At 50.2% G+C, this 13,028-nt stretch overlaps 1 protein-coding gene across 1 annotated transcript; it reads right to left on the reverse strand.

The window, feature by feature from the left end:
- Nucleotides 1-8,411: 8,411 nt before the first annotated feature.
- LOC125550254 (BTB/POZ domain and ankyrin repeat-containing protein NPR3) lies at nt 8,412-12,800 on the reverse strand. Its single transcript, XM_048713211.2, has 4 exons — nt 11,356-12,800; nt 10,394-11,174; nt 9,641-9,832; nt 8,412-8,955 (listed from the first exon to the last, which is right to left on the reverse strand). The coding sequence occupies exons 1-4, from the start codon at nt 11,908-11,910 to the stop codon at nt 8,681-8,683; spliced, it is 1,803 nt and encodes a 600-aa protein (XP_048569168.1). The 5' UTR covers nt 11,911-12,800; the 3' UTR covers nt 8,412-8,680.
- Between the last annotated feature and the right edge of the window lie 228 nt (nt 12,801-13,028).

Consider the following 13,028-nt stretch of genomic DNA (forward strand, 5'->3'; position numbering starts at 1 on the left):
ATCCATATATGGCCTTGTTACTGTATCATCATTAGGAGGGCGATGGAGACTATTTCAAAAAGAAAAAAAGGAGGGCGATGGAGACCGGAGAAGCCGTGCAGGGCCATCTCCTCTGGTGCACCGCGCTTCAAGGGAACAGAGAGTGCATGCCACTTAATGAATAAACTCATTGCAGCACCCGAAATGAGATGGACGGATCAAACTTGCGTGCCCGCTACGTGATTACCGGTAGTGTACCACTCGTGGGTAGCTAGCTATAGGTCGTGTTGCGCGGGCCGTACGACGTGCCCGTGCGTGCCGTGGCGTGCAACGCAGTCTCGGTTATCGGTTGCTTCGTCAGCTGCTGCCGTCCGTGGTGGCGCATGGGCGGAGAAGAGTCCATTGAGAGCCGCCGGCGGGCGAGCACGGCGCGCAAACCTAGGTCAGGAGACTCGGCTCGCCCGCCTCGCCGGACTCGCACGCTCGCGTCCAACCGTTCGCCATGATGGCGTAGCGTAGGACGGTAGGAGTAGGTGCGGCGCACAGTCGCGGTCGATGCTGCATCCTAGGTCCGACTCTAGACCCGCATCCACTGTTGGCTGGAAAGAAAAGGGCACCGCCACCGCCACTGCGGGGTCCACGGCGCGACCGGTGCCGAGACGTGCGCGGCTCAACTCGCCTGGGAAGTGAATAAATAAATAAATATAAATGGTGTGGCTCGCGCGTGCCCGCGCACCTACTACTCGTCGTGTCCGCGTAAACGTCGGTGCCCCCGGCCCTCTTGTTCTCCGTCGTGCTCATTTTTTTTATGTCTATATTCCCTCTGGTCTCACAGTTGTCGCGGGAAACGTTCCAATCGTCAGAAGCAACCCGTTCACCTCCACGGGGATGCTGCCCACCCAACAAACAGTTCCTCCTTGCTGGGAACGGTCCCAACATCCGAGCTACTAGGTAGTAGTACTGGTGTTTTTTTTTCTTTTCTTGCTAAATGTAGCAGCACTACTGTTTATTCATGGGTCACGCTAACTGCCACACGTGTGGCAGTTAGGTGAGTCGGCCCGCACGTCCTGTTCGGTGCGGGGACTAATCCGCCCGCACGACAGCGTCCGGGCGCACGAGCCACGACCCGCACGTTCGGTGTGTGGCGCGAACGCCCACACGTCCGGGCGGCACATCCCGCTGCCCGCACAAGTTGAACGCGCGCTCAACGCCTCGACCTACCGACGAACCCTATCGCATCAGATCTACATCGTCTCCTACCTCCCGATCCCATTGCGTGCCTTCTCTAGTTGCCATGGCAACCAGACTAGATATGTAGCGGCACCCACCCCCCTCCATCCTACCCCATCCCCTTGACACCACGACTCATACACCCCGCCCCCCACCCCCACCCCCGATCGACAAGCCCGCGGCGACAGACAAAAGAGGAGCAGGTCGATCTCCAATCTCATCGTCTTTCTGGTCCTATTTCCACCCCTACTAGTTGAACTTTCTGATTGCCCACGAAGCGGGCAACTACATCCACGACTACGTGGCAATTGCCACACGGATCTAGTGTTCGCTAGAAGCATGGAAGGAATGGATGGGGTGGATTTGAGTGGCAATCGGAATAGAGAGAACTAGTTGCCGTTCAATTTTTACGTTGGTTGCCGCCTGTCTTTGCAGTTAGTGGCCACCATGGTGTTCAGTCAGTTGCCATCTTACTGTGTTGCTCATCGCCATCAGTTCAAAAACGACACTTGGCATCCAGATTTTAGAAAATGGGATAACAAACGTGCATATCATATTTGCCATCATGTAATTGGTTGTCTACGCAATAATTGTGATGTGATTGCCGTGTCTTTATTGTATGTACAAAAAGATCAGCAGAAAATGCAGTTTCATGTGTCTCTTGTTTGTGCAGTGACTGAAAAACACAATGGGAAAAGAGGCGGAAGAATGAATCAGAAAGATGGCGCAGATCATTGGTTTTCTCAAAACCCGGCAATGCAACCTTGGGATGCATCAGAGTACAATCAACTCATTTCCGCGGGACCGTTGCTGCCACTTTTAGAGCAGTATGTGAGCATGGGTACGGTAAATGATCAAAAAAAGGGACAATTGCCATGTTATTGGGGGGGGGGGCGTGGGGGAATGGTATTGTACTTATGTCCTACCATGTTACTTTTTCATAGGGTCAAACTCAGGGGTGACTTGGCAAGTTCAAACACGGGACGCTAACGCTGATGGATGTACGTTCGACCAATTTCAAGTAGCCAATGTGGCAAATCAAGGTAACACGTATCAATAAAACCATTCAACTTTTGCCGAAAAGATGAAAAAAAAGACTTGAAGAGATGGAAAATACTTACAAGTTTTATGGTGGAAACGCAGGACCGTCATGTAGCACGTGGCAACCGTCAGCAATCGGGTACCTGCCAACGACGTCAAACACAGGTGAGTAGTATGAAGTGATTCTGTTGACAATGCAACATCAGAGGAATTATATGTGACATTGCTGCTTGTGTGTTGTATTCGCAAAAAGTGTAGTTTGTCGTGTATGATATGAATGCAGTTGCCATGTGTAGTGAAATGCATTTGCCATGTGTGATCAACTGTGGTTGCCATGTGTGATCAACTGTGGTTGCCATGTCTGATGTACTGTGGTTGCCATCTCTGATGAACTACAATAGCCATGGATAATCAATTGCAATTGCCATGTATTATCAACTGCATTTGCCATGGACAATCAACTATGGTTGCCATGTACTGTCACGTTTCTTCTTCTGCAAAAAAAACAGCGAGGATATGTTGTTGCCGTAATCAGTTTAGTGAGAATTCAGGTCTAAAACAGAAAATTGAATACTCAAAGCAAATTAAAACATAGGTGTGTGGGGGGTGACCTCATCACCAGCTTTTGACCGACCGGTCGCACGATTCTGTGGCGGTACCTTCATGAAGTCATCGTCATCGTCCTAATGGTCGCCGCGAGCCATTGTGCTACAGTAGCAACAAAAAACACGCATCAAATGGAGCAACACGTATTAAAAAGACAGACATGGCAACAACACATGTCTCTGCTTCTTAAATGATTCAGTTGTCGTCTGCAAGTGTCAAACTGCAATGCAGCTAGATTCATGTTGCCATCAGTGGTGGCAGTTAACTAAAGGGTACTTCAAAAATAGGGGCAGACATATGCTAGATTCATGTTGCCATGTTAACAAAACACCTAGTTGTGGCAGATAAAAGGCACTCCATCTGACATGGCAACTGACACCGTTGTTTCAGAAATCAGTTGCCATCAGTGGTGGCAGTTGTTAAAATTGCCATGAAATTCACATGACTTTCATTCTCAAACACTCTGAAAATGTGCCTAAGATGCACCACTGACATGGCAACTGACTCAGTTGATTCAAAAATCAGTTGCCATGAGTGGTGGCAGTTGTTGAAATTGCCATGACAATCATTCTCAAACAATTTGAAATGCACATAAAACGGTATCCAACAAAAACCAAACAGTAACATTACTGTACCACTGACATGGCAACTGACACATTTGTTTCAGAAATTAATTGCCATCAGATGTGGTAGTTGATGAAATTCGCATGACTTTCATTCTCAAACACTCTGAAAATGTGCCTAAGATGCACCACTACATGGCAACTGACTCAGTTGATTCAAAAATCAGTTGCCATCAGTGGTGGTAGTTGTTGAAATTGCCATGACAATCATTCTCAAACAATTTGAAATGCACCTAAAAAGTAGATTCAAACAAAACCAAACAGTAGCATTGTCGTACCAATTACATGGCAACTGAAACAGTTGTTTCAAAAATTAGTTGCCATCAGAGGTGGTAGATATTGAAATTGACTTGACTTTCATTCTCATACAATCTGACATGCGCCTAAAATGCACCACTGACAAGGCAACTGACACAGTAATTTCAGAAATCAGTTGCCATCAGTGGTGGTAGTTGTTTCAAATTGTCATGACAATCATTCTCAAAACTCTGAAATGCGCCTGAAATAGATCTAGGGTTCGTCCACAACTAGCATAACATCAATTTCATCAACACAAACGCCTCGACACTGACGGCAATAGCATTTCAGGAGCAACATAATGAACTAAACAGCAAAAACATCGCCATCCCAAAAAGCAGTTGCGAGAGCACATGCGGTTGGGGATTCAGCGAGTCTCGCCGGCTTGACGGCGAGAGAGACGGCGACGAGACCATAACAAGCTACCGTGCAGGGAGGGGTGAGCAAAACAACCGACTCCTCGCCGGCGGCAACACACGCGCACCGCGAAAAACGCCGGGATCTCGAGAAATCCCGATGGGAAATCGAGCAAGCACAAAAAGGGGATATGAATCGCGGGGGAATGGGTGTGACCACGGCGGAAGGCTTACCTTCGGCCTGCAGCTGCTCCGGCGACGACGTCCTCGGCCGGCGAATCCCAACAACCGCCGCGAATGCCGTCGACTATTCCGCCACCGCCGCCGCCTTCTCCTCTCGACTCCTCCTGAATCGATTGGAACCGCTGCAGAATGGGTGGGTTGGGGAGTAAATGGGGAGGGAGCGAGAGATCACCAGTGTGGGAGGGGTGAGTGGCGAGTCGTGCAATATGGCAACCACGCGTTCGAGATCGTGTGCGGGCGAGATGGCAGTTCCACCGCACGCGCTGACTATGAAAACTGTCGTCGTCGGGGCAAAACGGCGTGCGGGCGAAGTGGCATACACGCCACACACTTCGCTAGTCCCACGTGGCAGTCCGGAATCCCAGCATCGTGTCAAGATTCGTGCGAAATGCAGTGGACGGCGATAAGCGCGTGTGGTCGAGTTGACGCCATGGCACACATGTGGGCGTTAACATTTCCATTATTCATTAAGGAGTAGATCGCACCAGACCCAACAGAAGAGAAAAAGGAAAGAAAAGAAAAGAAAAAGACCGAAATGCCATCATTTTTCATCGTCCTCACGAACGGGAGGATCCACGGCAACACCACCACCGCAGACGAAGAGCTCCAAATCAACCAAAACCATCCGTTGATGCGGCCCAAGGGTAATGGGTGACCGAGTCCACACGCGGACGAGAAGTCACACGCAACCGGGTCTGCATCACAGCGGCGGCATCGCCGGCGAAGCCGTAGGGCATCAAGGGGCCGAGCCTACGCCCAGATCGCTTCACCGTGCTCCCCGACTGCCGCAATCGTACAGGGAAAACTCCGGGAGCACCGAACATTGTGCTTATTTGCTCTTCTTCAAAGATGGTGACGTTGGGCTCGGCTTACACACCTGTAGGTCATTCATTTGCAGAGCTTGTATCTATCATGGCTCTATACAGGCCAAAAAAGGCACTAGTGGCGGTTAACTCCACATGTCCTGAACCAAACACGCAGTGAGAGTGGACTACATCGTGAGCTAGATGGAAGGTATTGATCACCGCCGCCCCGAGGATTCGTAACCACACTTCACCCCGAGTATAAGCATTCACTGGCGCAGAGCGGACATCATTGACACTGAGAATGGGTAATTCTTCCCCCGCACCCACAAAAAGTGAGGACGAAAAAGAGGCCTTGCACCCACAATTTTTGGAAAAAACAAAAACATTCATTCTATAGAAACAACCACAAGATGAATCGCAACATTAGCCTGTAGCCCTGTACTGCAGCGACGCTGGCGCGTAACTCAAATTGTGATGGGTGAACAGTGCGCAGAAATGATCCTAGTAACATTTATGGAAATTTATAATGGTAGTTGCTACATATTCTCTAATCTTTAAAAATTCTAAAGCTTGAGATACGTTTTTAACTAGTCACTACGCAGAAAGAAACTAAGTTTCAAACAATAAATTCAAATATACCCCTGTTGTGAAAAGTCACACGTTTCATATATATGGACAAAATAAATAAATTCGAGGGAGCTTCACCACTGGACAAGTGGACATGATTAGGGAGACAACGACTTGGTGGCAATTCATGAAACCCCGCCAATGCATCTCACAGAAGATATTTTCAGGCATCAACTGCTGGATGATAAATGCACTGCTGACTCCGCTGCTACATGGTCTTTTGAACCAAAATGTTCAACAATTTATCGTAAGTAGGACGTGAAAGTTTACCCGAAAACCCTGAGCCAAACATGATTGGCAGCCGGGTAGCGGCGGAAGTGGCGTCCATCCAGCCGGTACACTCGCCAAGTGTTGTGGCGTCACTGTCGGGAACGGAGTAGGATTTGGCAAGCGGGCGACGTTGATAGATTTGATCGATCTATCGATCGTTGGCCATGGATGGACGACTGGTTACTGGCCATGCGCTTTCAATCGCCACGTGAACTGATTTTACTAGATAAATGATGAGCAGATTATGTGAATTAATTTAGAGCATCTACGCCCGGACCGGGCAAATCCGGCCCCTCTAACGCCCGCGTATCCGTCCGGGCGCGTCTGCGGGCACTGATCAGGCACCCCTCAAATAATGCAATCCACATCCGGACACCTCAATTATCATATCTCAAATTCATACAAACTTATGCAACTACGTCGATGCACACACATCGTCCGGCTACTTCATCACTACTAACTAAACATGTAATCGGACTATCAAAATTTGACATGTTTGGCTATGGTGGAGTTCATCCACGGCTGCCGCTGCCCTTCCCTGTGCCCTTGTCGTCTTTCTCGCGGAAATACCGGTCGAAGACGTAGTACGGATCGAGCCGGATTTGCTCATCGCCGGAGCTGTCCTCCTGCTCCTCCTTCGGTGGCAGTCCAGCCATGGCACAGACCGCCCGATTCTGCTCTCGGGCGAGGGCGCACGTGTTTCTCCGCTGCCGTTTCTTCACAATGCAGGCGCGGATGGCTTCCTCCTCTGCCGCCGCCCGCGCCGCCGCATCAGCCGCCCCGTCGCCACCATTTCCGCCTCGATACGGGCCTCGGCGGCCCTTATCATCTCCTTCCCATGGCGAGCCGCCTGTTTTCTGGTGGGACTCATACTCTGCTCGACCGGTGATGGGGAAGGAGAGGTGTTCCGGACGCCGGGACCGTGAGGATCCAACACCAGAGGATCCGAGCGCCCGATGAGCCGACGCTATGGCGTCGCCGCGGAGTGGCGAAGTGCAATGCAGAGGTGTTCCGTCGACTGGGTGTTGTCCTCCCGGGAGCGGCGAAGTGCAATGCAGACTGCCAATGCCTCCTCGAACCCACACTAGATGACACCCCAATCGACGAATCCGGACTGGTCAGAGTCTGATCCGCTGCATTGCACTTCGCCGCTCTCGGGAGGACACCCCATAATGTAAGGGCGTTTTTTACATTAGTGTAGTGTCAAAAACACTCGTATATTATGAGACGAAGAGAATACTAAACTTGAGACATTTATTTTAAGACGAAGGGAATAACTTTTTTTTTGAACCTGTTTGAACTCCCTTCCGTTGTAAATGAACGGAAATACAACAGTTTTTGAAACATTTTTTAGAAACTAGTAATAGGATATGGTTGGCCTGGGCCTCTCATTTCGACGAACACGGCACCGGCTGTACCCACCGTCCCTCCGGCCGGGGACAGCGTTACACGGGCAGCCGCGAACTCGCATGTGACCCCCAACCCAACCTACCCGACGGCTCCAGCGAGACAAGAGGCCACGATGGAGTCTGGTTCGGTTAGTGGGCGCCAGGTGCTCTCGATCGTCCCGTGCGAACGAAACGGACGCCCGACCACACGGGCGTTATCCCTTTTCTTTCTCTTCCGCTGCAGCACCAGCCAACCGCTGGAAGGGAACGGATGCCCGGTAGCACTTGGCTGCAGCAGCTCCAGACACCAACAGCAACAATTATCAATCTATCTAGCTATCCGTCTGCCTTCCTTTCGTGCTGCCCACCGAGCCAACATGCCAGGGGACACCTACACAGAAAATCTAGGGAAGGCAAAGGGCTCACTTTTCTTCTTCTTCTTTTCCTTTTGCTCTCTGCTTTTAGAGACTGGTATACTAGCATATACTAGCATATACATGGCCAACTGGTATACTAGCATATACTCCCTCCGTCCCATAAGTCTTGCCTTATGAGACGGAGGGAGTAATAAAGTTTCACGAGAAAATGACACCCTTGATATTCTAGCAAAAGGAATGACGAAATCAAAGCTATATTCGAAAATATTGTTTCAAGCAATAGGATGGTCGGTTGTATTTTCTTCACTAGGGTGTCATCCCTCACGGAACTCCGTTCATGAGTAGAATGGTCGACGAGGTTTCATGTCATTTTTTTCCCCTATTTTTTCTTTGATCGAATTCACTGTCCGTGTGGAATTTTTTACCTCCAACACTACTATTGATGTTTCATGTTTGTGCACTAATCCCTGGAGGTCTCTACAGGATTAACAGCCCGTGCATATTTATCATGGCTCAACCTTCAGAATCAGTTGATACCACCAAGAGGCCTGAGCATGCAAGATGGATATAATCACTGTGAAGAGAGCCCACCGGCGATCGAAAATCATCTACTGAAGCCTGTCACATGTCAAACCACAGTAAACTACAAGAAATGCACCAAGCAACAATCAAGCTAGAACCGATATGCTTGCTTGGTTACATCTACATACATGGTTTCCCTGCACTACAAACTGTCAACAAAACCTTGCTAGCTTCCCCCCACCCCACCTCTCTCAAACCATCGCGCGTGACGGATCCGGCGTTAACCTACCGACATGGCGACACCGAGCACATGTATCACCGCGACAGCCTCGCCTTCTTGTGACCATGTCTACTAACCTTTCCATCACCTCTCGGTGAAGACGAGGACGTCGATGAGGCTATGGCTGCAACAGCCTTGTCTTTGCTGAAGGCCTTCCTCACATCCTCTTTGAGCTCAGAGAAGCGCGTCCTCCTGGTGTACTGGTCCTCGGCACTGCCGCTTTCCAGGAAGTGCAGATCTGTGGATTCTTCCATGAGGAACTTGTCGAGAACATCCGAACAATGCGGGAAGTACTTTCGCCCTAGCTCAACTGAAACAGAAACACAAGTTTGTTTAATACTCTGTGAGCTTAATCAGCTAAAGAAGACCAGTGACATAATTATCCATAAAGAAGAGTACTGGAAGAGTTTAGAAGTTGTTCGTTTGCATAAGACTCCTATTTGCAAATAGTTTGTGCATATTAAAGCAAAACAGGCAGTGTAAGTTGAGGGGACATGTGGTCAAGAAAACATAATACTAAAAGCAAGGCTGAAGACCAAAGAAATATCTGTTAGCTCAAGCAAGCACGTTTTTGTTGAACAGAACGTAAGCCAAATAAAAAATTGTATGCTAGGTCTCGAAAACCATCATCGCATACCAGGACAACAATATAATCTGCCCTTTAATTAGTTCCTATCCTACTAGATTGAACTATCTCATAAGTTGTACATGACGATATCTTGGCATAAGCAAGATGTTTATTTTTTTTCCTAAAAAGAGGGTTTACCCGCGGCCTCTGCATCAGACGATGCATACAGCTAATGGCATAAGCAAGATGTGTGCATCGAATCTTTTGCATAAAGCGAAACCATTTCTCTGTGTATCATACTTTGGTCTGTTAATGCGTTGTCCATAATTCTAGCCATTGTTTGCTCGAAGACCACAGATCTATTAGCACAGAGAAACACTGAAGCAATTCCCATTTCGTAACAGATGCATGATTATGTTAAAATCACCTGTCTTTGTCAATGCATCAAGGCGTTCACGCAGTCTCTTGTTCTGCATTGTAGGGGTCTCATTTAGGTCAACCTCCTTCAGTTTACTGAAATTAGCTGACGTGAGACCGGCAAACTCTTCGGTTGAGTCGGCTTGTGCAATGCGCATCACAAGCTTGGCTTCGGAAGGGAAGAATATTCTTGCAAAGGCAACTGCATAGACACACAAAAATATATTTCAGCAATGATTTTAAGAATTGTATGCTTCTTTCTAGCTGGGAAAAGAAAAGGAAGCAGCAGTATAACTCTGCTGTTACTGTTTTCAGTATTAGATTTCCTCCTTTTGTGCTACACAACATAGCAAGTAACTGGAGCATATCGCTATCACAAATAGCAAATACTCCCTCCGTAAACTAATATAAGAGTGTTTAGATCACTAAAATACTAATCTAAACGCTCTTATATTAGTTTAGAGGGGGAGTACTAAGAAAGAGATAATTTGATGTTCTATGATATAGATGATATTTGAAAAGAAAAACACATAGTTTGGGCTAACAGAGCATATTGAGAACCCAATGCAACAAAAAACTAAGCCTGTCAGGAACTTGTGCTTCTAAATTCAGGAGAAGGAAAAGAGCACCGAATTCTCAAAACTCTCTCTAGTCTCTACCATGAGATCAAATATTAAAACACCACAGCACAAATGCACCTCACTATGGTCTTACTGAGAAGGCCAACTACAGACTATATTGAACCAAAGTAATATGTACAAACCTCTGTTTTCCAAGTTTATGAGCCTCATGTGGAAATTGTCTACCAGCAAAGGTGTGGCAACCGAAACTTCCGCCGAAAGGAGCTCCTCGAAGATGAAGGATTTCCTCTTGATCTCCTGCTCAAGGATGTCAATGCACAAGTAAGCCTTGCTTCTCTCCTTACATTTCTCCAGCTTCTTGTTGCAGTCTTTCTCTGTTGTCAGTCTCTTGCAGATGGTAAGCGCGTCGCGCCCATCCTGCGTCCTCTCCACCACGGACGCGCCCTTCTCGATAAGAGAGAGAAGGATCTGCGGCTCTCGCCTCATGCACGCCAAATGCAGCGGTGTGTACCCACTATCATTCTTCAGATTCACATTAACACAGTCACCAGCAGGGTCCAGCTTCAAGAGCAAAGCCAACACTTTAGGCTCACAATATGCAGCGGCATAGTGTATTGCCAATGCATCATCCAAGGTGATCGCAGACTCTTGTAGTAGCAAGCCAACTAGGTCCACATCGTCGCAGTCCAGGGCCTTGTGGATGTTCCTGACCTTCTTGGCATGCTCGGGGTCCAGAATGAACTCGTCTGAATCGTCGTGCAGCGAGTATCGCCGGAACTCCTTCACCTTGGCAAATGCATCGTCTGGGAGCTCCTTCTCGAGGTACCGGCTGTCGACGCTGGATCCTGCCACCCGCTGGATGCACTGGCTGAGCAGCTCATGGAGCTGGCAGGTGGACGCAACGTGAACGATGGGCACTATGTCCTCCACCAGAGCTATGTTCACAAAGTCTGACAGCCGACGCTGCAAAATCAGAATCAACATCAAATTTCTTCACATTTGGGTGATTCACTGATCAACAAATTTCTTTTCTTTCACCAGAAATGATGAACAATTTGCACTGTAACAAAATGCATCGTCAGGTGTATATATGTATGTGTTGTGCAGGTTGTCAGAGGTAGTATCTGTTGCTTATTACTCCTACCTGGAAGAGCGAGACGAGCTCGGAGATCTGGAAGCCGCAGGCGGCGTAGGTGGACTCGACCACGAAGTCTATCGCCGGGCGGCAGGCCTCGTGCGGGCACCGCTCGTCGACGCACACCGCGGAGTCCCGCGGCGGCGGCTTCAGGCGGCCCGTGTACAGGTACCCGAGAACGGCGACGAGGGCGTCGCGGCCGATGTGGCGCCCGCCCGGGACCAGGTCCGCGAGCTCCAGCCGCGGCCTCTCCTTCTCCTTCTCCTTCTCGCCGGCGGCGGCGGGGTCGGCGAGCTTATTGGAGAAGTGGTCGAGGAAGAAGCTGCTCCTGGCGGCGAGGATGCAGCGGTGGACGCCGACGACGGCGGCGGCGTCGTCTCCCCCGGCCGCTAGGACGACGTTGGCGTCCGCGCAGCTGAGGAAGGCCGGGTCGAGCAGGCGCTCGAGGTTGGCGCTGAGGCGGCCGAGGCTGACGGCGTCGAGGTCGGCGGCCTGCTCGGCCTGCTGCGGCGGCGAGGAGGAAGGGGGCGGCGAGGAGGAGTAGGTGACGGTCGACGTCTCCATGTATGTATGTCGCGTGGACGGGGCGAGTGGGCAGGGGGGACTACTACTAGAAGGTTCTAGAAGCTCGCTCGCGTCTACTTGGTGATGATGCTTGGCATGGTGGTGTCAAATCCGAGCTCCCGGAGGAACCCACCAGAAGGACGGAAGCTTTTGTCCCATGCTCCGACGACTGAGCAGAAACAGAGCCTCCCGCACGAGCTCAAATGATTGCGGAGCCGGATCTTACGGAGGAATCCGGTTCTAAAAGGGGCAAATCCTCCGGCAAGAACCCAAGAAAACCATGCGAATCGAGCAAAAAAAGATGGCAAGATGTCACGAAGGGAGCATGAATCTCTCCCAAGAACCCCAGGCAAGCAGGAGGAAACTCGCGGATTTTGTTCCTGCCACAAGAGGCACAAGAAGCTGGGACGGAACGGCCGGCACACACGCACGCGGACTTTGGAAGGTAGACGAGAAGGGGAGGCGGCGGCCGGCGGCAGGTAGCGGAAATCTGCGAGGAAGTGGGTGGGGCGAACCAAACGCGGAAGCGCCGCCCGCGTCTGCTCTTATCGGGAAGGAAATTTCGCGGCTGGCTGCCCGGAAAAGGATTATCCACGGCGCGCCGTGCTTATTTTTAGCCCCCTCTTCCTCCTCCTCTCTCTTGGCTGCTTCCGCGAGATACCACACACACACCTAGAATAGGGACAGGAACGTGCGGGATTTGCTTGAGTGGTGCGCGTGAGGGTGAGGGTGAGGGTGTGATGGGGTCACGGCCCGTCGGGGGCGGTGACCGGCTTACCGGACGTCACCGCGGTGACGTCGCCGGGAGAAGGAGAATAGTCGTGTCTCGTGCGGGAGGAAGGAATACTCTAGTCCCGGAAAATCACTGCGGGGATCGGAGCGAGGCCGAGGTCGGCAGAGGAGAGTGTGTACCGGCGGTGGCGGAAGCGACGACCTGGACGACGACTTGACGGGTGATTGCTGGCTGGACATGTTCTAGAATCTCTCCTCCCTTCCCTTTGCACCTGCTCCTGCACTGCACATGTATAAGTCTCCGGGTCTAAAATTCAACGGATACCCTCTGTCCAAAAATAGCCGCCGCTGAAACGAATGTGCGGAGGGAAGGAGATCATCTACAA

Source organism: Triticum urartu, chromosome 4A, assembly GCF_056163025.1.
Source record: "Triticum urartu cultivar PI428250 chromosome 4A, HENAU_Tu73, whole genome shotgun sequence".
NCBI classification, from domain to species: Eukaryota; Viridiplantae; Streptophyta; class Magnoliopsida; order Poales; family Poaceae; genus Triticum; species Triticum urartu.